General features: G+C 39.5%; 1 protein-coding gene across 1 annotated transcript in view; it reads left to right on the forward strand.

The window, feature by feature from the left end:
* The first annotated feature begins 552 nt into the window (after positions 1-552).
* The window catches only part of MDN1 (midasin AAA ATPase 1), an 86,094-nt gene continuing 61,753 nt past the window's right edge, over positions 553-24,893 (forward strand). The window contains exons 1-26 of the mRNA XM_026038400.1: positions 553-651; positions 3,091-3,317; positions 3,974-4,198; positions 5,091-5,198; positions 5,282-5,474; positions 6,473-6,682; positions 7,811-7,942; positions 8,448-8,551; positions 10,499-10,613; positions 11,912-12,105; positions 13,041-13,122; positions 14,349-14,444; positions 15,293-15,405; positions 15,946-16,094; positions 16,177-16,237; positions 16,791-17,002; positions 18,165-18,268; positions 18,623-18,767; positions 19,211-19,307; positions 20,480-20,593; positions 20,933-21,080; positions 21,264-21,374; positions 22,208-22,359; positions 22,873-23,051; positions 23,417-23,625; positions 24,623-24,769. Coding sequence (XP_025894185.1) covers positions 553-651; positions 3,091-3,317; positions 3,974-4,198; positions 5,091-5,198; positions 5,282-5,474; positions 6,473-6,682; positions 7,811-7,942; positions 8,448-8,551; positions 10,499-10,613; positions 11,912-12,105; positions 13,041-13,122; positions 14,349-14,444; positions 15,293-15,405; positions 15,946-16,094; positions 16,177-16,237; positions 16,791-17,002; positions 18,165-18,268; positions 18,623-18,767; positions 19,211-19,307; positions 20,480-20,593; positions 20,933-21,080; positions 21,264-21,374; positions 22,208-22,359; positions 22,873-23,051; positions 23,417-23,625; positions 24,623-24,769 — 3,726 coding nt within the window. The remainder of the gene's footprint in view (positions 652-3,090; positions 3,318-3,973; positions 4,199-5,090; positions 5,199-5,281; positions 5,475-6,472; positions 6,683-7,810; positions 7,943-8,447; positions 8,552-10,498; positions 10,614-11,911; positions 12,106-13,040; positions 13,123-14,348; positions 14,445-15,292; positions 15,406-15,945; positions 16,095-16,176; positions 16,238-16,790; positions 17,003-18,164; positions 18,269-18,622; positions 18,768-19,210; positions 19,308-20,479; positions 20,594-20,932; positions 21,081-21,263; positions 21,375-22,207; positions 22,360-22,872; positions 23,052-23,416; positions 23,626-24,622; positions 24,770-24,893) is intronic.

Genomic DNA, 24,893 nt, shown 5'->3' on the forward strand with positions numbered 1-24,893 from the left:
CGTTACCGCCGCCGCCGCAGGCGCCCAGGGGCTGGGGGCGGAGCTCGCGCGCGCCGCAGCCAATGGCGCCCCACGCACGGCGCGTCCCCGGCCGCGGCGTCACAAGCCCCGCCCCCCGCACGGGGCAGTTGGCGCCAAAGCGAGCGGCACCGCCCCCGCCACCTCCCCTCGGCCCCGCCCCCTGCCGCCGGTGGCCGGCGGGACGCGCAGGGCCCCTTCTCAGCAGGCCAGGCCTACATATCCCGGCGTGCTCTGGGCGAGCTGGCTCGCGGCGGCCGGGCCCGGCGGCGGCGCGGTGCATGCCGGGGTCTGTAGTTTCCCGCGCGCAGCCGTGCCGCGTGGGGGCGGAGTTGCGGCGGCGCCCCTCTTCCCTGTGATGTCGCGGGCTGATGACGTTGGCACTAAGCGGAAGTCCGTTGCGCTCCGCACGTGTCGCGTGCGCTCAGCAGCCGTTGCGGCCGTTGGGCGCGTGCCCCGCCGTCCCGTCCCGTCCCGTCCCGTCCCGTCCCGTCCCGTCCCGTCCCGTCCCGTCCCGTCCCGTCCCGTCCCGCCATGGCGGAGCTGCGGCTCCGCCTCGCCGAGCCGCTGCAGCTCGTGGCGCGAAGGAACGAGAAGAGCAGCGCGGAGCTGGGCAGGTTCCTGGCCAAGCAGGTGAGCGGGCCGCCCCGGGGCTGCGGGTTGTGGCCGTTGTTCTGTTGCCGCGAGTAGGGTCCCGGTTTCGAGGAGGAGCGAGGTGCCACCCCGTCCTGCCTGTGGTCGGGTATCAACGGGTCGGGCTTAACGTCGGTGCGGAGTTTCTGAAGCCCCTGAGTTGTATGCACGCTTCAGGACTCAAAGTCGTGCTTTTCATTAGAGTGTCTGGGAAATGTAGCCGCTTGAAGATAAAAAGTCTAATTGACGACTTTTGTGTATATATATATATACATTAAAAAATAGACTTTCTCTCTATATTGCTGTTTCTTAGCTACGGTTGGAAGGAAGAATAACTGTCATTGTATTTGGGGGCATTTTGTAGCTTTTTCTTCTGTCAGTGTAAATCACAGGATGAAAATGCATTTGATGAGACTGTGTACTACTAGACCTGAGAGTTGCTGCCAGGGGGTGAGAAGCAGTGGGGATGATAAAAACTGCTGTTTTAGAGGAACATCTGAAAAAGAGGTGAGGACCAGAGCAGTGCAAAAACAGGTGTGCTAAATCTGCCTCCCCTTTCCCCCGGAACGCTGCAGCTGGCACATGGAGTGGTAAGCTGGGATGGAGTCATTGCCTTCAGAGACCAGGAAAGAGGCTGTGCCTGTTGCTGGTGTGAGGGGTGTGCTCCAAGTTGCTAACTAGAAATCAGTGAAGACCAGAGGGAGCAAGATGTGCAGAGCCTCCCCAACAGCATGTTGGTGAACAGAGGTGCCTTGCCCAGGTCGCTGAACCTCCTGGCCACTGCTGAGCTTCGAAGCTGCAGGTCTAGGGGTTTGTGGTAGGCTTGCTTTACCACTAAACGAGCACTGGCTTCACTCATCTTGCCTTGTTTTCTGCTAGTTGATCTGTAGGTAACACAGGAAGCATGTAATCTGTACAGCTAGGGCTTTGCTGTCATCCTGGCTTCTTACTCCCCCAGTATTTCCCAAACCACTCCTCATGGGAGATGCTCATGATCTGTTAAGTAAGAAACAAGACAGAACACAAAGAATTGCTTGCTCTCGAGAGTTCAAGAGTGGGGTTGGTATACAGCAGTCTGTGCTTGCATCAATAGCCAAAGATGGAACTGATTTGTAGACTGAAAATACTGTTTAATCTTTGCCTGAAGTAAAGTTTACCTCCACTTTTCTTGAGCTGTGCTGCCCTTGAACAGTTAGTTGTTCTTCCACCCCAAATCTGGTCCAGATTTAAAACAGTTTCTTCCTCTGTAATGTGAGAAGACTTTCGGCTTTATTTTAAAATAATCTCTTTTTAATTCTACTATGATAGACAAGAGGAAGGGTGATAAACTTTATATCATTTTCCACAAAATAGACCTGAATACATCCGAGAAACTGCTTGGAATTAATAGCTAAATGTGGTAGCTTTAACGTTGGCTTTGTTTCCGATTCAGCGTGAGGCGCAGGGGCAGCAGCACCACGTGCGTGTCCTGAGAGGCTGTCGGCAGAGGTGTAGCCTTAGGAGGTCTCCCTTCCCGAGAAAGCCACAGCACCTCTGCAGCGTGTTGCCTTCCAGCCACCGCTGCCTGCGGCATGCCCAGGAGCAGCTCTCGCGTAAATAACAGCTTGGGAGAGGCACAAGTTGACAGCACAGGTAGCTAGAATGAGAGACTATGAGAACCACAGACTGTTTCTGTAGGGGCCGAGTAAGTGCTTATTTCTGTTGCTGGGAAAGCTGCCTTGCCTAGTGCTGCTTGCTGCTATTTGCCAAGAAAGCAAAAAATCATCTTGATAGAGTATAAGGGTTCCCCTCTATCAATGAGGGAGTGTGGAGGGTCAAAGTTCAGAGCTGCTCTAGTACAAATTCATAATGCTAGTCTCCACAAATCATAATTATATATACACCGTGTTACCTGTAAAAGTGTTGGAGAGGTTGTTGGATAGTAAAAGGAGCAGAAGACTGAAAAAGCTGCATGAAAAGACAATGGAAATGGGCTGTTATTCTTCAATAATGAAGTTAGGTTGGTGTTTTGGTTTTGTTTTGTTTGTTTGTTTTTGACAGTATTTTCTATCTATTCTAAAGTGTAATGTTCTTTTTTTCTCCTCCCCAAAAGCAAGTGGTGAAACTAAGTGGTCCCATTTTTATGTACAAATGAGAAAAATATATAAAAATAAATTTATATGAAGATATATAAGTAAGAAAAAAACAATTTTAAAGCAGCGAATATCTTGGCTGGAATCCTGTTTGATTCAGTGCTTTTTATTTTTGAAAAGAATAAACGTGATGCAACTCAACTGTGGTTTATCCATGACCAAGTTGTTGAGATCAGCGGGAATTATGTTATTTTTGTGACAAAAACCTGCCTGTGAATCCTGTATAGGTAGTTTTGAAATTACAAGTTTAAAAGTTGGGGTTTTTTTTCCCTCTTTTTTAACTTGCTCTTACCTTGCATCGGTGCAGGTGTGGACGCAGCAGGATCGGCGGTGCATCCTCGACGCTCTCGCGCAGCTGCTGCTCGATAAGGAATGCACCGTGCTGATCGGGCGCCAGGCTCGCCCGATCCTGCTGGATTTGCTGGAGAGGAACGCGGAAGCCATTCAGGCTGGGGGCCACCTCAACCACGACCTGCACGAAAGGCTGTGCGTAGCCATGAGCAAGCTGGTCACGGATCACCCAGATGTGCTGCCGTAAGTCACATCCCGTCGCGTCGTGTGGTCTGGCACCGTGTTTGGCTTTACGGAGCAGAGCGTGTGTTGCTTGAGGAGAGGTGTCCTTGCAATACTTTGGATTGCCTTTCAGTAGTAAATATGGTTAGAATTGGAAGTGTGGCTTGTGAACCCACACCTGAACACAATTTTTTAGATTTAATAATAAGGTAATATTTGACATGATTTTCATTGTAATGATTAGAACAAAAGCAAAACAGCTGATATGAGAATAGCTTAATATAGTTTAATATTAGGCCTGACATCTCTATGTAGTCAGTAGGAACACAAAAATAACAAAGAAATTGATATTACCTGTTTAGTAAACAGGGGAAATGAATAATATTTCACTGAGGTTGGTATTTCACCGGTTTTCCCTTGTAAAACAAGTAATTGTCTGTCATCTGTAATAAAGTATATATTGTCAACTGATTGCTGAAGAGGTTGTCTTTCCCAAGCGTGAATGAAAGTAAATATAGACCTTTAGTTTGCCCTAAACCATCACTTACTGTTTTGGGACCTCTGGATTAGAACTTTTTTTATTATTAGTGACTTGTTTTGGCCAAGATGTCTGAAATCCATCTGTATCGCGCTCTCTCTTTTTTTTTTTCTCTCTTTTTTTTTTTTTTTTCTTGAAGATTTGCTTTAAGATATTTTAAGAAGACAGCACCGGTTTTCCAGAGACTTTTCCTAGAGAGTTCAGATACAAGCACAGTCCGATATGGACGCAGACGAATGAAGTTACGGGATCTCATGGAGGCAGCCTATAGATTCTTACAGAAGGAGCAGTCAATTTTCCAGGAATTATGGGACTGGAGTGTGTGTGTTCCACTCCTAAGGAGTCATGACACGTTAGTCCGTTGGTAAGTTAAAGACCTGAGATGTCCTTCCAAAAGGAAGAACCTGTATCTTGAATTATGTTTAGGGAAATACATGCACAAGGATTAAGTTAACTTTGGATAGTACCAGAAAAATCCATACCCGCAATATCTGTCTTTATGCTTACCTGATCTTTTGAGACCTGTAGTGACCTATCACAGAATGAAATCTAAGCTCTCTTAGTAATGCTGCAAACTGTAGGGATTAGAAAAATCTTGCCAAATAAATTAGTTACCTGAGCTGGATTCATGAGAGATGGTGAAATTTGTGAAACGTTGCCACTTCAGCTTTTCTGCATGTCTCTTGGTATATCACAGCTTGTTTATTTTACAAGATTGTTTAAGACTTTGTTCTTGGAACATAAAAGCAGATTTGAAATAAATGAAACATGTATTTATAGTTTGTATTGAATGTCCTTTCTTGCAAGACAGGTCTATATAAAAATTAAGTCAAGGCTTGGGAGTTTTTGGTTTCTCTTGTCTCAAATTCATTGTATTAAAGTCAGTTTAGAAATGACGTGACATAGGAAATAACTTTCAAAGGGAAATGGCAGGAGAAATGAAAAAAAACACAGCAAAAATCTACTTTTCGTTGAAAATGAACATCTAAAGCTCATTTATTTGTGGAAGTGCTATTGTGATTAGCTACTTCATGTTTAGCAATGCATTATGCCATGAGAGGATAGGTTTTTCTCTAATGTAATACCTCAGAAATCCTTAAAGAATGTTAAGCAGAGCATTGAAACAATTTATGTGAGGGGGAAAAAAGTTTTCTGTGTAGTTTTCTAAATGATGTCTTGATTTGTAACTGTCAGTTGACAAAATAAGTATCTAAAGACTACATATTGGTATTTTTCCTCTAAATATTTATTTCTAGGTATACTTCAAACTGCCTTGCTCTGGTTACATGCATGAATGATGAGCATAAGTTATCCTTTCTCAAGAAGATCTTCAGTCCTGAAGAGTTGATACAGTTCAGACTAAAGTAAGAACTTCTAATTACTGACTTCTGATGAATTTACTGATGGCTTTTGCTTGAGTTAATAAACATGGATATGGATTTGACAGGCTGCTAGAAGAATCCCAGCTGCAGAATGTGGAACGAGCCCTTGTTTTGGCCAATCCAGATTCCTCTTTCTGGCGAAAAGAGAAAGGGCTGCAGTACATGCAAGGAGATATTGTATCCAGCGACCTCTCTGCAAACGTAGTGGCTGTGGGTGGCATTATGCTGCCCAGGTTACAGCTTCCCTCTGAAGAGCAGGTATGTAACCCAAGATTAAGGCTGTATCTTCTTTAAGATGCCCTAAATTTTGAGAACTGGCTTATCATGCCTTCCTACTTAAATGGTACTGAGATCCTGCAAGTAATGTACATTTAGTTTGCTTTCTGGATATGTACTGGGAGCTATTGATGCATTATATTGAGTTTGCCAAGGAGCTCTATAGTGGAATGAAGCAGAAGTGGCATAATTCTCTTATTTTTTCAAGCAGCAATTCTTGCAACATGCTGTGAGAGACATTAAGCCTTGTATAGTACACCCCTATTTCAAGTTAGGGAGAAACTGAAGATTTTGACACAGTTGCTTTTATCTATATGAAATAGTTTTTGTATGGGAAAGACATCTTGTCTGTCATCAGCCTTTCTCAAAAAAATACTCCTAGCTACTATTTTGAAAGAAAGGATAACAAGGTGGCTACTTCCTTGCCTAGAAAGTAGGAAGAATGTGGAGGAAGTGGTCAAGAAATTACTTCACTCTCCAAATATTTTACCTTTTCTGTAGTCAATAGTAAATCATGTGTTGCACAAAGCCTAATGCTCTCCTGCCAGAAGGCATATTTGCACAAAACATGGTCTCAGTTTAACAACTGTTTGATTTCTTCTGCCATAAGGATCTGTTCTGATGGCTTCAATTTGTATAGCAAGCTGTGTTTGACTGACATGAGTGTGACAATTGAGTAATCACTATGCCTGTGCTGACAAGCAAGTGTAAACTCCTTTTGGGAACAAATTGTACATATACATCATTAAGTGTATCATTTATAATAAATTCATTTTATGAAAAACTTCATGCCAGTTATTTAATACAGTCTTTATAATCCACATCGTTAGAACTTTAGAACTCTTTATTTGTTATATGTTGACAGATCTGCAGGTCAGAACTTTTAATGATTGGACTAACTCTTCTATAGGGTCTGTGTTGCACAGCCTGTACATAACTAACAGTTTCAGTGTGATAACTCGCAATTTATGTTTGTACAGGAAAACACCAATTGTTTTGTTTTGGTTGAATCTGCCTGCACAAATCTCCAAAACCTTGCTATTGCTGTAGCATTTCAGAGGCCTGTTTTACTAGAAGGACCCATAGGATGTGGCAAAACCTCTTTGATCGAGTACTTGGCAGCTGTTACAGGAAGAACGAAGCCTCCTCATATTTTGAAAGTCCAACTTGGGGATCAAACTGACAGCAAGGTAACTGGAAATTATTTTGTGGTAGGATAATTGGACCTCTGTAATACTGTGCTGTAGCAAGTCCCATCTCACTATGAAATTGTAGGGTTTTTTTTCCCCCCATAAATGTGCTCTATTTGTTTTGTTTCAATTATGGATTTTTTCGGTCTAATCTGATCTCAGTTATTTGTGTAAAGATATGATGAAGTAAAAGGTGTGATGAAGTAAAACCCTGTGATGTGGAGGAGTACATGCAGTTACATAACAGTGATGTATATCTATGTGTAGAGGCAAAACCAAAGTGAGAATAATGTTTGATTTTCTCTGGTTTTGCATGTGTATCATGCAATGTATGTGTCTGAGTGTGAAATAATTTGTTATTAGGCTCCAGTTCTGTTTAACTTCTTGAGGAAGTTAGCATTTTACCACAGGTACTACCTTTAAGACTTTGGATTGCCCTTGGTAGCCACCTTTATTTTCATGGAAGAACCGCCTGTTTCACCATCTCACAACTCCTCTCTTAGTCACATATGTGAGAAGATTCAAAGACCACTGTATTATGGAAGAGTGATAAAGTAATAATTAAATATTAAGTATAAAATAATTAAGTAATAGTTAATGTTGTGAAACCATAAACGTAATTGTGGAAGAAATGCTTAAGTGCAAGAGCTTAAAGGGAAAAACAAAGCTTGAATGATTATTTTTGTATCTTAAAATAGCTTGTTCTAAAGCTTCCCTTACTTTGCCAGCTCAGTTACAGCCTTACAAAAATGCAAAATACAGCTCACTGTAGCTCTAGACAGCCTAATACGTTATTCTGCTTGTTTTGTTGGTTGATATGGTATGTATTATGTTTTTCTTTGTTTTGTGAGTTGGTATGATATATATTAGGTTGGTATGACTGTGGAAACACTCTGTTGTTTATCTAGCTCGTTTTGGTCATGATGTTTCAGTTAAATTGTTATGAATGTGAAAGGAGTGATTTAAATTCTTAAATAAACTGGGAAGCTGAACATAGGTTGCCAGGTAGGTTGCTTAGTAAAGGGCAGGCTATACAAGTGTTACTTGGTCATCTTTGGGAGCTTTTATTCCGAGTCATCAAGACGTGCCATGAGGAGGTGTGTGACTTGCTGGCTGTTTCCGTGGCAGACGCTGCTTGGCATGTATCGCTGTACTGACATTCCAGGGGAGTTCGTGTGGCAGCCCGGAGCGCTGACCCAGGCTGTTACCAAAGGTCTCTGGGTGCTCCTGGAGGACATCGACTACGCACCTCTGGATGTGGTATGTGGAGATGGAGGTTAATTTTGTTCAGGCAATAAAGAAAATAAATCTTCTGATAAAATCGTCTGATTAAATCTTAGGAGACAGTTTTGGGGGAAAGTACAGACTCCGCTTAGTTATATTAACTGTTGAGCAAGTGTACCACAGATAACTGTCTTGGAAAACTCAACTGTTTTGAGAACTCAAATTCAATAATTCTAGCTAGGGGTGTCAGTGTAAAGACTGTCATACTTTGTGTGTGTGTGTGYGYGYGYGCGCCTGTTATTCAATATGAATACACTTGAAAGGAGCTTGAGAAATGTCTATACCTGTCACTTACAGTTAATTTTATGTAGCAGTGGGACTCTGATTCCTGTTTGTGTCAGGTGGAAGTGCAGTCTGTGGAAACGTTACTTGCTGACAGTAGAAGAGCTCTAGCATCTCCTGTGTGAAATGCATGTGGATGGGTGGGCTGCGAATGTTTCACAAAAGAAGAATGTTTTATAAAGTTTCTTCTCTTTTCCAGATTTCTGTGCTGATTCCTCTTTTGGAAAAAAGGGAATTATTAATTCCTGGTCGTGGTGATTGCTTAAAAGTAGCTCCAGGATTCCAGTTTTTTGCAACCAGAAGGTAGGTAAAACTTTATGAGTTCAAAAACACTGAATATGCTATATTCAAACTGSAAATAGGTAGTCTGGCAATTTCCAGTTGGTAGCTGATGATCTAATTGAACGTATTGAGTTTTCTGGGTTTGATTTTTATTTATTTTATTTATTTTATTCCACCTATTCCTTAAGGGACTGTTTCCTTATGTTTCCTAGAGGTATTTATGAAAGTCTCATGAATAATTTTAATTCAGCYCTGCATTTGTAATAATTCTTCTTTTTGGGAATCATGCAAAAAAGGAATATAAGGAAAAATTTTTGTGAAGCAAATCTAATTCATGAGAGTCTTTTGCAAACAGAGTTTTGTAGTGGCTTTTTTAACCAGGAAAAGGTTTTAAAGGTTTTCTCCATGACCATTTGCTTGCAGCGACATAGTAATGGCTCACATATAAGATGACATTTTGACATCTGGTATAGCAATACCTAGTATTTCAGCAAGGTTACAAGTTAGGATATCTAAAGTGGTACGGTCACACGTTCCTCAAATGTTTTGTGGGCTTTCTTCAAAGTCTTTAATAGTTTTCTCTGCTGCCTTTTTTTCCTCCCTTTTTGTCCCCCTCATAGATAAATCAGAGAAAAGATAAGTTATCTGACTTATGTATTTTAGGATTTAATCTTTCACTCCTCTCCTTGGGTTGCCTCATGTCCTGAAATGGTTGCCTCTGTGGTATACTTGGTCAATGGTTCACAGATTCACAGAATCACAGAATATTTAAGGTTGGAAGGGACCTCTACAGATCATCTAGTCCAACCTTCCTGCTCAAGCAGGCACACCTASAGCATGTGGCACAGGGTGGCATCCAGGCGGGTTTTGAAGACCTCCAGAGWAGGAGACTCCACAACCTCCCTGGGCAGCCTGTTCCACTGCTCTGTCACCCTCACAGKAAAGAAGTTCCTCCTCACCTGGAGACAGAACTTCCAGTGCTCCAGTTTATGCCCATTACCCCTCGTCCTATCGCTGGCCACCAATGAAAACAGCCTGTCCCCTTCCTYCCTGCATTCTCCCTTCCTGAACTTATACAYATTAATCATATCCCCTCTGAGCCKTCTCTTCTCCAGAGAAAACAGGCCCAGCTCACTCAGCCTCTCTTCATACGAGAGATGTTCCATTCCCTTAATCATCCTGGTTGCCCTTCTCTGGACCCTCTCSAGAAGCTCCACRTCCCTCCTGTCCTGGGGWGCCCAGAACTGCACACAGTACTGCAGGGGCGGCCTCACCAGAGCTGAGTAGAGGGGCAGAATCATGTAACTGAGTGGAATCTATACCTTTCTGCTGTACAGATYCTTGACCAAATACACCACAGGGGTGTTGCAACGGATTTATTGAATTTCTGACCTGGGAGGTAGGATAAGGAAAACCCAAATGCAGAAGAAAGAGCAATATCTAGTGCTTTGCATATGCCAACCAACTTCCCTAGTGTGTTGAGTATATGGCTGCATAGCTGTATGCACAGTAAAAAACAATATGGAACAAAGACAGAAGAATGAGAACAAATAGTTTTCCTGCACATCCGTCTGCAATAGAGCATGGATCCCTTAGGATCTGTGRAATGATTACCCTTGATTACCTTAGGATCTGTGGAATGATTACCTCTTTCAGGCTCCATCCTTTACAGGGCATCCTCTGTGTTGTTTCTGATAGGATAGGCTTATTGTCATGCTTATTTCTAGTAGTGCCTTCATGGAGATTTTGCACTAGAGGGGAAATATCCTGTGATAAAACAAAAAAAAGGGATATAGAAAGGAGAGAGGCATGATGAACTGTCTGTCAGTACAGAGACAAACAGTGGGTGATCTAGGCATGCATTCTTCTTCTCAGCAGCTGCTTTTTGATAAATGGGATTGTATTCAAATGTTGAATTCTTCAGCAAGACACTACTGCTATGGGTCCTTGTGTGTTGTCTTGATTTAGGATTTTCAGTTGTGGAGCTGGTTGGTACAGACAGCAGAACAGCCACGCTGCTCTTCTGGATAAGTATTGGACCAAAATTCACCTGGATAACATGAGCAAAGCAGAGCTAAAGGAGGTATGGTATATGCTGCTGTATTGTGGCACGTGAAAATTTGCTTTGATTAAGGGTAATGGATGCTTTTTGGGAATAAATTTAATTTTTATTTTCCCTGCAAGTTCTGTAATTTATCCGAATTGTTTCAGATCTAAACAGCTAACTCTGAAGTAAATGGGCAGTATGCCAATAAAATTGGACGTGAATTGGACAGATTTCTGGGTTCTGTCATTGCAAACACAATTTAGCATTGAGTCTCAGTGAAATTACTTTGCTATTTTGTAGTATGCAGAGGTGTGCGGTGGTGTGTTGTGGTTTTATTTTTTAAGTGGTGTTGGGAGGAAGAAAAATGATTTAAAAAAAAATAGAGAAAACCAGGCTTAGTTTACTCCTGAGTTCTCTAAGCCTTGAAATGAAAAACATTTGGTTGTCAGTTATGAATTACTACTTCTGTAGGCTTTTTTTTGTTGTTGTTAGTATTGGTAGGGAATGTTTGGGGTTTTTTTAGTGCATCACTAAATTAAGTCCAGAGAACAGAATTCTCTAGAGATTCTTCCTGTGATATAGAATTCAAAATAGAATTTTTTTKGGGGGGGAGGGGAGGGGGAGGAGACAAGCGAAGAAAACAAAGAAAAAAGCCTTGCCAAAGGAAAGAAGAATTATCCCCAGCAGATTTAAAAGAAACTTCTCTTCTGAAACTTCTAGAATGGGGAAAAATACAGGTCTCCAGTAGGATATGGTTCCTCCCTGGGTCTCGCTCAGTAGCCTGTACAATTACAACTTTGAAATTGGAATACTTGGAAATTAACCTTTTGAGGCAGTGAAGAGATGTCTTGGATGCTGAAAAAGTGTTTAGTCATAAAAGGCTGTGCAAGAGGGACAGGAGATGGGAGTTTTAATGATCAGTTACGGAGTTCTTTGCTTCTGACTTATGGTRCTATAGGTGATGCTGAATATACTACTATACTTCTGTCAGTACTAGTACAAATATGTAAACTGGAGTACATTTGAGTTGGGAAATTTCAATTTGACATTCAAATCAGTATCATGTAGCTGGCAGTGACTTAGACTTGCTTCATATGAGAGCAAAACCTTGCATAATTTAATATTTTAATAATTGTTATAATAATTATGACACTGCTACATCTGTATTAAAAAAGAGAGTCACCAAATGTCATCAGCAAGATTCTCAGAGAGGAGTTTTGTGTGGCTTGGCAGCTTAAGGAGTGGCTACTGAGGTGGCTCCTATTGAAATTTTGGTGATTTCTGTTTGGATTCCAAAGCTGAAGACATTTTTGGGGGGTTGCTTTGTTTTTCAGGTTCTTCAGAGCAGATACCCCAGCCTTGCTCCTGTCACTGATCATTTGCTAGACATTTATATTGACCTTACGGGAGATAAGTATGAAGTACCAGAAAACAGTGCAGCTGGCAACAGGGATGTGGCAGAGAATGCGACGGAATCAAAATCAGAAAATAAGAAACCAAATCTGGAAGGACGAGAACTCTCTCTAAGGTTCTCTTTCTTCATATGCTTATAAGGAAACTTAACCAAATGGCTACAGATACCAGTATTTTTTCCYTTTTTTTCCCTTTCTTTTTATTCTTTTTAACATTTTATATCTTGTGATTAAAGTTTGAATAATTAAACCTGAATTTAATAAATGTGCTTTGAAAATTCCATTCTTTAATTTTAGATCATATTTAATGTATTTTTTTCTTAAATCTGAGTACAAATTGTATAGGACTTTGTATTTCCTATTCATTTTCTTAAAATAAAGGTTTTCTCATGGAATAGTGTTGAGAAATAGTGTCAAGCCACATAGATTATTTTTTCAGCACATCAGTTCTCTAATTTTTGAGGTGTGCTGTGTATTGTAACAGTAACTGGTGGATAAATTTTTGCAGCAGTTGAATGTACTTGTCAATCTACTTAGTCCAACAAATTGGAATTTCTATAACCAGCAGTGTTTTGTGAATTATTCAGCAGATACTAGAAATGGGCAGTCCATATTCTTGTGAAGTACAGGAATACTGATTATTTAAAAGCAGCATTTGTTTTCTTAGCATTAGATTTTTTTTTTTTTTGACCCGTTTCCGAAAGATTGTAGTGTTGATGGGGGATTTGTGTCTTGAAAAATGGTTCTTGATACCTTTCTGGATCAAAAGCATACTGCTTTTCATTTTTTTCCAATTTCACAGTTGCTTTCAGCAGTGGATAATATGGTACATATTGTCTGTTTATAGACAGTGCATCTGAAAGTGATACTGTTATCCTCATTTACTCTTTATAATTAGCATCCAATTTATAAGTAATTTCCCATGTGCAACTTAAAGCTAAATAAATGTGTCACTGCTAAAAAGATGGCAAATAAGTGAGAACCTAAACGAGAGGAAGTACTGTGTGTTCTCACTTGATTTCACCAAATCTTTTTTCCTTTTTCTTTCCAGGGACTTGCTGAATTGGTGCAGCAGGATCGCATACAACTTCGACAGTAGCTCTCCAAGCACAGCAGTGAATATTTTTCAGGAGGTGCGGTAAGACTTGATGTGCCAGGAAACTGTTAACTCAGATTTTCACATGATATCACTACCCATCAAATGCTCTATTTAAGAGTTCATAAGAGAAATGACATTTACTTTTATTTGAAGTAATTACTATAGTTGAAGCGCTTGATGTGCTTAACAGTGGCTTTCCTTACAACTAGGCAGATTATTCACAGTGACATGCTGAAAGCTAATCCAAACTTCTTCCTCCTATGCAGACATACTGTGTGCTGAAATGTAATTTTAACTGATGTGAGCTGGGATTGCCTGTGACCAAAGAAGAATAAAAGTTTATGTAATGTGGGTACATTCACAAATCAACTTGCTGTTTAAACATTTGATTCCTTCTAGTGCATTGTAAATACAAGAAAAATGCACTAGAATTGGTTAAAGAACCTTTAAAATATTCAAGTTCTCGATGCGTGGTGCTTGTGACTAAGGTGCTGCAGTTGCTCACAACTTTTATTGTGGATGTGGAAAACACCACACTACTCATTACAGCTTCCACATCTTTCCAGTGATGTGGATTTGTGTCCAGAAACAGTGCTCAGGAAATGATGATCCAGGCATTAGTATTTAAGTTAGGATACATTCCTCTGTGCTGGGAAATAGTGTGAGGTACATTTTGTAGCTTGTTCTTAAAATGACTCCTGTTTTCAAGTATCTTTAGGCTTTGGCTCTGCTTTTGAGCTGGTTTTATGGCCACTTCAGGAATTCCAAGCTTTTTATATTCAGTTCTGCACTATCCCTATTGGAACAGCAGACTGGTGCCMTTTGTGAGACTTAATGCGTGAATCTCCCAGCAAAATTCAAGATACCTAATCTGCAGTATGATTCTGAAATCTTTTCTTTTTTCTTCTAATACAGAGCTACTTTGCATCAGCTTATAGTTCAGGTCTGGAATTTGGCAGAGGCAATTTTAAGATATGAAARTGCTGCCCTCATTTTGGTCCTGTCATCTAGAAAAAACTGCCGAGATTGGTTTCCTTGAGTATTGAAAAGTTTTACAGGGATCAGAAACCTAGTAAACWATAAAGTTTGAAAATTTTTAAATATCATGCTGATAGTCCATTTGTGAACTAGATCTGAAGCCACTGAATTAATTTTTGTTTACCTTTGCTGTATCTGATTCAGGCTGTTAATTAAGATGATRCCATGTAAAATTTGTATGGAAGTCTTTTTTTTAATTATTATTATTATTCTTTTTAACAGGCTTTGGATTGTTTCACAGCTATGCTGTCCAAGCAAGGAAGCAGACAGAAAATGGCAAAAATTATTGGAAGTAAATTAAACATTTCCAAGGAAAAGGTATTTTGGGTTATAATGAAAGTGATATATACTGGTAATATTCTACAGCTACTGGTGGTTGTTGTTTTTGTCCAGCAACTAACTAAACTGTACTGTGCTCTAATAGTTATTTTTCTAATATTGAGATTGCAAATGTCCTCATCGTGCAAAAGAAGGATGTCACTTGCTGGAGCAGTGCAGTTGGTTAGGCACATGATGCAGAATAATTCAATATATATTGAATATACACACAGAATAATACAAAGTTTGGGGAGTGAGGGGAGTTATTGTGGGGTTTATGTTTTGCGCTTCAATCATTAGCACAGAGTTTAGGTGAAAGTGTGACCTTACTACTTCTTCCCTAATCACTGGTGAGGGAGCTAGTAGTACCCCTCTCTCCATTGATAGCATATGATACACAAGGGAGTCAGACTGAATAATTTTGTCTTTTTTTTTTTTTTTTTTTTTTTTTCTGACCAAAGTAGTTAAATTGCGTAGTAAATTCCCTCCTTCAGTACTTTAAAAAGTAAAAACTTGAAATATTCATCATGGCTGTGAGGACAGCAAGATCCCCGGAAACTTTTCTATGTTTTAATCTGTCCTGCTTCCTTTCCATTATTTCAAAACTGAAACTTTGTAATGGCAAGACCATATTACTAAATTGATAAATGGAAAGCAGTTGTTTAGAACGAAGATAAATGCTGAAGAATCTCAGCAGTGTTTGGATGATAAATACATCTTAAAAACAAAATACCCAATCATGAGCAAATTAGCCTGCTGTGCATTGATGCTGCAGCACAGTGAATGTGTTCTTTGCTGTGATGGTGTAGACAACACTCATATTGGAAATGTTGATGCTTTTTTCACAGGCAGAATTCTTTTGTGAACTCTATAAACCAGAAATTTTGGTAAGGGAACAAGACGTCTCTGTGGGAAGAGTGTGCCTCCAGAGGAAACAAACACAGACCCTTTCAGTGCAAAGGTAGTGTATCCATCTGGTAGCTTTCTTGTGTATCTGATGCTTGTAAGTCTGATGCTGGAACAGAATAAAATGGAAATTACAAATTAAAGGAAATCAATGCTAGTCAGTCTCACTCTAGACAAAGGAATGTAGTGAGTTCTCTGTCTTGTGATCTTTACATCAGACTGTGATGTGTTTTAACTTGCATGTATTTGAGACTGCATCATTCTTCTGCTAGACAAAACGTGCAGATGATTGACTGTTGTAATTAGGTACTGATTATTCTATCTTGATGAAGGGATACTTTTGTAGGACATTGCCCTTATTCCACAAAATCAGAGTAGGAACTGGAACTTTGTGAAAGCYGAATCTCTAGGTTGTACCTTGAGGAAAAATTAATGTTTTGTATGATGCTTTTAATTGCATCTTGGAACTATTTTTTTTCGAAACATATTTTTTTAATTAAAAAATAGTAAGTACCCTTCTGAATTTACAAAGGTGAAATTGAAATGAGCTTCTTGATATATTTTTGCCACTGAATTTTTTCATCTGTTTTGTCAGAGCAAGGCAAACATTTGCTGCCACGCGACCGTCTGTGGTATTGATTGAGCAGCTTGCAGTGTGTGTTATGAAAGGAGAGCCCGTGCTCTTGGTTGGTGAAACAGGAACTGGCAAAACCTCAACTGTTCAGTACCTTGCTCATATTACAGGTAAATGCAATGCAGAAACTCTKAACTTGTACAAAAATAATTAAAAAATGCGCAAGTTGATGCTTTTTATTTCTGTTTCAAGGACACACTCTGAGGGTTATCAACATGAACCAGCAAAGTGACACTGCAGATCTTTTAGGAGGGTGAGTCACTGACTGCTCTTCAGCCTGTTTTGCTTGAACCAGTTAGCACAGCAATATCACAGCAAGCCTCTAATGCCAGCATAGTTGTCTTGTCATAGAGGTGTTATGATGCATATTGGTTTTGTAGCAGTACGAATGTCTCAAATGTATTTGTGTGCAGAAATCTTTTCATCCTTAAGCAGTTTCACTGAAATATGCGTACATTGGAACATGAAATTATTTAGCAGCTCAACCCAGTGTTGCTCTAAAAATGACTACTTTTTTTCAATAAATACAAAAGTAATATTCACTAAGCCTATTGTAATAGTAAACAGTAAAATAGTAAAAGTTGTGTAATAGTAAACAACTCTTTTTCTACCAAAGCTGTCCTGTCTCTATGAAACCGCTTTGTAAGRTGCATTTAAATAAGTGCCATTTTTTTGTTGGTTGAATAAAAATCTTTGGAAATCTGATTCCTTAATGCACAGTATTGCTGTTCCAGTGTCTGCTTTTTTTAGTATGTAGATGTTAGTTGCTGTTTCCGTGTAACAAGTAAATTTTTGCTTCTCTTCAGCTATAAACCTGTGGATAACAAACTGATCTGGCTGCCTCTGCGGGAGTCTTTTGAAGAACTTTTTTCTCAGACATTCTCTAGAAAAAAGAATCAAACATTCTTGGGGCATGTTCAGACCTGCTACAGACAGAAACGTTGGCACGATCTGCTCAAACTAATGCAGCATATTCACAAATCTGCTATTARTAAGGAAGCTAAAGATAATGTATCTGGTAAGAATTTGGAGTGGCCAAGCACARATCATTAGCTGTGAACCATTTCAAGAGTAACAAAGGACAAAAGAGTGGTAACTTCTTTGCATCTTCCTTTATTACATCCTCTCTTGTAATTTTAAAAAATACAAGCCTCTACAAGGCATTCAAAATGCTTTTGCAGTGAATTTTTTTCCTATTCCATCACTGCTRCTTTCCATATCTCATGAGGTAAAGGATGACTTGTCCATGTAGAGCTCTTGGTAGCTCCTCTCCCCTCATCTGGTTACTTGTTGCTTGTATTGGTGAACATTGCTAGTTGTTTCTGTGTTTTGGCTCTAAATACTGGTTTCCCTCTTCATTTTTGCTTTGTAACCTCTTTAGACCAAAGAGGTTACAAAGGTTATTGATACTTTGCCTTTAACAGAGTTTTCACTGCTGCTAGATCTTCTGGCCAAAAAAATAATTGCTTTCATTCTGTATGGGCTGAAGGAGCTTGTTCTCCTGAATATGCAGATACTAAAATAATAAAATACATTCAAATATAAAAGAAGATAAAATTTTAAAGTCATTGCATGTATTAGGAATCCTAAACTGAACTCTGACTAAAAAATGCATGAGGATAAATTTACAAAGCTGTTAAGTTACAACAAATACATAAAGCTCTGGCTGTAACTTCAAGCCAGTAACTAAAATAACTACAGTACTACATGATTTTGTAACTGATCAGCAAGTGTTCTTACTCCTAATGGTAAACAGCAATGTTTATTCTTACTGAAAATAAAATAAATATTTGTTCCATATTGCTTCATAATTAGGTTTAGAAACTTGCTTTTGCCTTTTGGGATACCTTTTTCTGTCTGTGTCAGCTGGAGAATGGTGAACAAGAGAATTGCCAGCATAAGTATTTGGGACGTTTGGAAGGAATRGCAAGTTTTCTATACATACACCAAAAAAATAAAAGGCCTACTTCTAAATTTTAAAATATTTTCAGTGTAATATAGTTTTGTCTTTTTAATTCATGAGATGTTTTGTTGAGCTTGAATRTTTTCTCTGCTAAGCCAAGCTTCATTTTATTTTATCTAACTACATGTCTGAAATACCTTTAAAAGATATTTTAAAAAACAGTGTTTTATTATGCTCTTATTCTGATGTTACAAACTTGAAATTCTTTTGCTTGCAGGCTCACCACTGAAAGAAAAGTGGGAGGCATTTGGTCTTAAACTGAATCATGCTCATCAACAAATGAAAATGACAGAAAACGCTCTGCTCTTTGCATTTGTAGAGGTATTTAGAGATCTCCATTTTCATGCTGGGAACAATGAGGAGAAACTTTTATAAGATGTTGTATCACTAAAGTAGATTCCTGTCATGAGTCTTCCTGTGAAGTAAAACTTGTTCTACCGCATTTCTGTGATATAGAGTGAGATAATGGCAATTAAAAATTGTTGACTTTTGTGACTTGCAAAATACTTGCAGTCTTTGAAGGAGTAAAGTGGGAGTGTTATTGGAGGATAAGATCTGGAGTTGYCATGTGTCTAATCAACACATAGGCTTCCAACAAAGATTTCAGAGCTATAGCTGCTTTAGATGATATATCACTGCTGATGACATAACTTACAAATTGATCTTTTTTTTTAGGGTACTCTAGCACAAGCTGTTAAAAAAGGAGAGTGGATTTTATTGGATGAGATTAACTTGGCTGCAGCAGAGACTCTAGAGTGCTTAAGTGGCCTGTTGGAAGGATCTTCTGGGTCCTTGGTGTTACTAGACAGAGGAGACACAGGTACTATTTCTGTGCTTGGCTGTATTTTGGATGGGTGTATTTTGCCATCCAATTTGTTGAATTTTCTATCCTATTTACCTCAAAAGAGATGAAGAAACACATTTCTTAAAGGAATGTGTGTAGAGATGAGAGAATAACATGTCCTTCTTAGGCTTCATACTTTTCATTCACTGTAACTCTGCAGATTTTAGCTTTAATGTTAAAATRTTGTACGGAAATAAATGTCAAGGATTCATTTGCTATGACTGTCATAAAGATGTAGGGTTACTTCTAAATTGTATGGGGTAATTCTCTGGAAAATTATAACACTGGCATTTTGAAAAGAACATAGTAGTGGAGCAATACAAAACTGGGTTAGAAGAGGAATTTGAAATGTGTGTCTCAGTAATACACGTGCTTAGTTTAGCTTTAGCCTCTTGCTTCATATTTTTCTTTTCCTTTAGAACCTCTTGTGCGTCACCCTGATTTTCGCTTGTTTGCATGTATGAATCCAGCTACAGACGTTGGGAAGAGAAATCTTCCTCCAGGAATAAGAAACAGGTATAAAAAAAAAGACTCTAACAAAATACTAAGAGTCACTTTTCTTTGTTGGAGAGTTTAACTCACTTTGTGAATTGATCTGGAGAAAAGGATAACTTCAAATCTGAAGATATGTTTGAACTCCAATTGACAAMCTCCAAGTGGTACTTTCTACATTATGGTGAAGGAGTTGTCTGTTTGTTTTTGTTTTTTTTCATAAAATAGCAACAAGAAAATACTTCTGTGAAGTTGCTGAGCATAAAGCATAAATGGTCTAGCACAGAGTGTTAGCATTGGGGAGAGGGGAGAATGCTCATTCTTTACAATTAAACTGTCAGTACATGTGAAGGCCACTGTAGCAGTTTATGTTCCTGGTAGGAATAATAGAGCAAGTCTCTCTAACAGCCTCTTTGGTAACTGGGCAGTGTTGATGATCCTTGCCAGGGGCTGTGTATCCATCGTTGCAAGTGATCTGTGTGGTGGAGCATGCCCAGCAAATTGTGTGCTCCCCGAAACATTGGGGCTCGTGGTGCAACCAGAAAGTTGTGGCAATACTGCCCATTCACAAATGCAAAGGTCTTCTGTTGTCTTCGTTGTGGTTTCTCTCATGAATGCCCCAAAACTGAATGTTTTAGTCCAGATCAGAATCTGGACTAATGATATTGCTCATTTGTAGGTTGGTTGTGGTGTAGGAGTCACTCTTTTGCAGTGGCAGTGCGTGGTAGGAGAGACTGTAGACTGACACTGAGCACCTGGATATCTGAGCACGTCTGGACATACAGTTCAACACAAGATTAGGAGGAGTTAACATTTCATACACGTTGACCTTTTAAAATATATAGTTTATTATCGAGAATCCACTTTGCAAAACGTTCTTGCTGTGTCAGTGCTCCAGCTTCAGTCCACATTATTGAGTATATGTATTACAAACTCTTTGCAGTTTGCACTTTAAAAAAATATGGTCCCATAGACATGGTTTTCAGTTGACAAAGTTAAGAGAGACAGATTACTTAAACACTTAACACTTGAAGTGTTAGTAGTACCTTATTTTTAACTACTGTGTTCTTTTGCATCTCTGTATAGGCAGTTTGATGGATCAGTATTATGTTGCTTACATACTTTGAAATGTATATGAATATTTTTTTTTATCTGATGTTTTATTTAAATGTTATGGATTGATTTACTTCCAATAGGTTTACTGAACTCTATGTAGAAGAGCTGAGGAGTGAAGGAGACTTGCAGATTCTTATCATGGATTATCTGAGAGGCCTGAATGTGAACAGAAACACAGTGCAAGGAATAGTGAAGTAAGTTGGTTACAAGTCTCCATACCTTAGATGGGTATGTCGCAAAAGGAAAGTAGGTAACTGTAGTCTGTGATTACACTATTTTTGGAAACACTGCATGTATCTCGACACTCTAAAAATATAATTTTAAATGCTGGGTTACTTCACTAATTGCAATATTTGACATGACTTTCACAACCCAGGGCTTTTTGAAGAAATGACAGTTGGGCATGAGTATGAATGTTCATGGGTTGGGTTTAATTCTTTAGAGCAGTGCTCTGATCTTAAAAATGATTAGTTTTCCAGTAACAGTACTGTGTAACTTCACCTAGTTTCACTTTTTCTTTCTTTTTTTTCCAGCTTTTATTTATCAGTGAAAAAGGAAGCAGCAACAAAGCTGGTGGATGGAACTGGCCACAGACCTCATTATAGTCTGCGGACGCTTTGCAGGGCGCTGAGATTTGCAGCATCTAATCCATGTAGCAGCATCTCACGATCGCTCTATGAGGTGATTGCCTGTACTGGAGGTTGTTTCAATATGTGTATTCCCTACTAAGTCTGTTTAGATTAARTAAAATTCTGTCTTCTCATGCAGTGTTAAATGGAAAGGATTCTTTAACATGTGTATAGATACTTTTTTTTTCTTTTAATATTTATTCACATAATTGTTGAAAGTAATCCTTCTTCCTAGGGCTTCTGTTTGAGTTTCCTGACGCAGCTTGACAGAGTTTCTCACCCAGTAGTTCAGAAGTTGATTTGCCAGCATATAGTCTCTGGCAACATCAAAAGCCTTCTCAAGCAGGTAGGTAACTAAGCCTATAATGAGCTGTCATTTTTCAAGAGTAAAATGTATTTTCAGTTGTATTCTCTGCCTTTTTCCAACATTATTACACATATTCTGCATGATTAAGACATCAGAATCATGTCTTTCCTATATAAGTGCTCAAAAAAATCAMTGCTGTTCTTTTTCAACTTTGTGTATAAAAAGCCCATATGTTAGCTGRTTTATTTGTTAATTTGAAAAAATATGCGAGAGTTGACTACAGAATTGTAAGAGTATAGATAACAAAATAGTGACTCCAATTGTAAAGCCATGAGTGGGAAATGAGAAGCTCTCACGCTTTTTATTTTTAGATCCCAAGTGCAGAATATGTTGATGGGAAGCAAATGTCTGTGCYTCCTCCCTTATGAGAAAGGAGGAATCTCACTAGCTCTGGGAACCCAAAATGCATGAGTTCTGGGAACCCAAATGGCTTGCTAGGTGGCTCGAGTAGGGAAGATAGTTGCAAGAGATGTGTGSACTTCCATTTTCCCTCCAAAAAAAGAATAAAGCATGTACAAATAATAATAAAAGCAGTTTGGAAGTAAACTTTAGGAGTGAGGAAGCCTTTTGGTCTCTATGTCTCTGGCAAAATTTCTTGCTTCATGACCTTGAAATAATCTCTTCAGCCTTTCCTGGTCCTGTGCATTCTGTGACAACCAGAGAGTGCTCCCTATGGGAGAGCTCAAGGGGTAACTTAAAGTGATTAAGGGCTTCTTACAGAACGTGTTATGGTGGTGTAGAAGTATTTGTCTTCATTAGAAAATCAAAAGTCATTTCTATAATATGTTACTTTTTTGTCATTTTCTCCTCAGCAAATACCAAAACCCCAAGCGGGGAGGTTTATACCTATTGAAGGCTACTGGATTGCTGCTGGGGATAAAGAGCCTGCTGTAGATCAGAGTTATGTGCTAACCCCTTCCGTTAAGCTTAATCTGAAAGACATTGTCAGAGTTGTGTCTGCWGGGTATGTTTTTTTGTTTGTTTGTTTTGTTTTCCTATTAGGAAACTAAGTAAAACGAATTTATTTGGGCCTTAAGCATTGGTGTCCATCTAGCAGTTATTTTCTTGGTATGAGTGGTGTCTGTTTTCTTCCTGTTTTATGGTAATTTTTCATTATACCTTGACTTGAATTTTTATTTCTTTTTTCTTTCTTATCTCTTTATTCAAACCACAAATCTCTAGATTATCATTTTAAAAAATGGGTATAGCAGTAAAAGTTTTAAACTGCTCAATTCACCCTGCCAKGTAATAACTTCATGGGTAGAGTTTGCACTTGTGGGCAGAGTTTTATATTTCACCATTCCTGTGTGATCTTAGATATGTCAATCAGAAAGGGGTTAAATAATGATATTTTGGAAGTAATTATAAAAGTATCTGTGAAAACTTCAAATGATGATGCTATGCTTCCTCTTGAACATAAGAAGGATCTATGACTGATGCTTCTAAGCACTATTTTGGTTTTTTTTTTTCCTTCTAGGACTCACCCAGTACTGATCCAAGGCGAGACCTCTGTTGGTAAAACCAGTTTAATTCGCTGGTTGGCTGCTGCWACTGGCAACCACTGCGTTCGGATTAACAACCATGAACATACTGACATTCAGGAATATATTGGCTGTTACACATCAGATGCTTCCGGGAAGCTGATATTTAAGGAAGGTGGGTGAGCATATTATGTTTACTTTAAAATTTTCATTCTTAGTTTACCTTTTTTTTTTCTCTTCCCTTCCTAACTTGTCGTTATCAGTGCAGAGATGTCCTTCCATAAAGTTAATCTTTACGTGATTCAATCTGTGAACTCTATTGAACTCTTAGGAGGTTGCTTATCTTCTTTATAACTTATTTTTTTATGTCCAATAGGATAAAAAGATTTGACAGTTTAAAGCCTATTGTCACTTCATGCTCTGGATGAGATTTATACRATGTGAAAATTGATTGCTAAGAGCTTTTATTGCAGTGTAAACTTCCATAAAGTTTTTCAGATTTTAAAGAGTTTTTTTTGTTTTGTTTTTGTTCCCTCCAAGGCATCCTCATTGATGCCATGAGAAAGGGCTACTGGATTGTTCTTGATGAGTTGAATTTGGCTCCCACTGATGTTCTGGAGGCTCTCAATAGACTGTTGGATGACAATAGAGAGCTGTTCATTACTGAGACTCAGGAGGTTGTCAAAGCTCATCCTCGCTTCATGCTGTTTGCCACCCAGAATCCGCCGGGACTCTACGGTGGCAGGAAGGTCAGTATAACCTCTTCCTTTGAGTAGCCCGGTCTGCAGGGAATGAATGCCTATGGTACTTGGAAATGTGTTGGGAAAGCTTTCTGATACATAATGTAGACTTAATGGGAACCTGTGGTGATGCCACACCTGGAGGATTGGGGGCAGTTCTGGGCTCCCCAGTACAGGAGGGATATGGAGCTTCAAAAGAGGGTCCAGAGAGGGCAACAAAGATGACTAAGGGACCTGGAGCATCTCTCGTATGAGGAAAGACTGAGTGAGCTGGACCTGTTTAGCCTGGAGAAGAGAAGGTGGAGAGAGGGTCTGATCAATATGTATAAGTACCTGAGGGGAGAATGTAGGGAAGAAGGGGYCAAACACTTCTTGGTGGTGACCASTGACAGGACAAGRGATAATTGRTATGACTTGAAACACAAGAAATTCCATCTCTGTGTGWGGAAGAGCTTCTTTCCTGTGAGGGTGCCAGAGCCCTGGCACAGGCTGCCCAGGGAGGCTGTGGAGTCTCTTTCTCTGGAGATCTTCCAAACCCACCTGGATGCGGCGCTGTGCTCTGGGTGTCCCTGCTGGGGGACCTCTAGAGGTCCTTGATCTCTATAGAGGTCCTTGCCAACCTCAACCATTCAGGGATTCTGTGAAGAGGTGCCTGTGCTCAATAGCTCAGCTGGATGCCGTATATGTATTATTGCTTTGTTCACAGATAGCAAATTACTAATCAATTTAAGTATTACACTGAATTGGAGCTTATGTGAGTTACGATTGACTTGCCAGACTTCAAGGCCTCTGTAGGAGAGATTTCTCTTAGATATTTAATATCAATTTTAAAGCAATGACTGGAATCATCCAGTCTCTCTTACATGTTCTTTCTACATTTATGTATACGTACTAATTTGTATAACATGAAGCTAGCCATATTTCCTTTGGGGAAAAGGGAAAGATRTATAACAAAAGCAATATTGAAGGAACAAGTTCAAACACTAACCCTATTCTTATACACTAGGTTTTGTCCAGAGCCTTCAGGAATCGCTTTGTGGAACTGCATTTTGATGAGCTGCCGAGTGCTGAGCTGGAAGCCATCCTGCACCAGCGATGCGCTTTGCCACCCTCTTACTGCACCAAACTGGTCAAAGTCATGTTAGACTTGCAGGTATGAGAGTCTTTCTTTTGTTGCAGAGAACCTTGCAGGCACAATTCAACACTGAGAGAAGAAATCCATTTTGGGATGGGGAAGTGTTGTGAGCTCTCGGATGTCTGAAGGTCTTAACACAATT

Source organism: Nothoprocta perdicaria, unplaced genomic scaffold (assembly GCF_003342845.1).
Source record: "Nothoprocta perdicaria isolate Ctin4 unplaced genomic scaffold, notPer1 scaffold_21, whole genome shotgun sequence".
In the NCBI taxonomy this organism is placed as follows: Eukaryota; Metazoa; Chordata; class Aves; order Tinamiformes; family Tinamidae; genus Nothoprocta; species Nothoprocta perdicaria.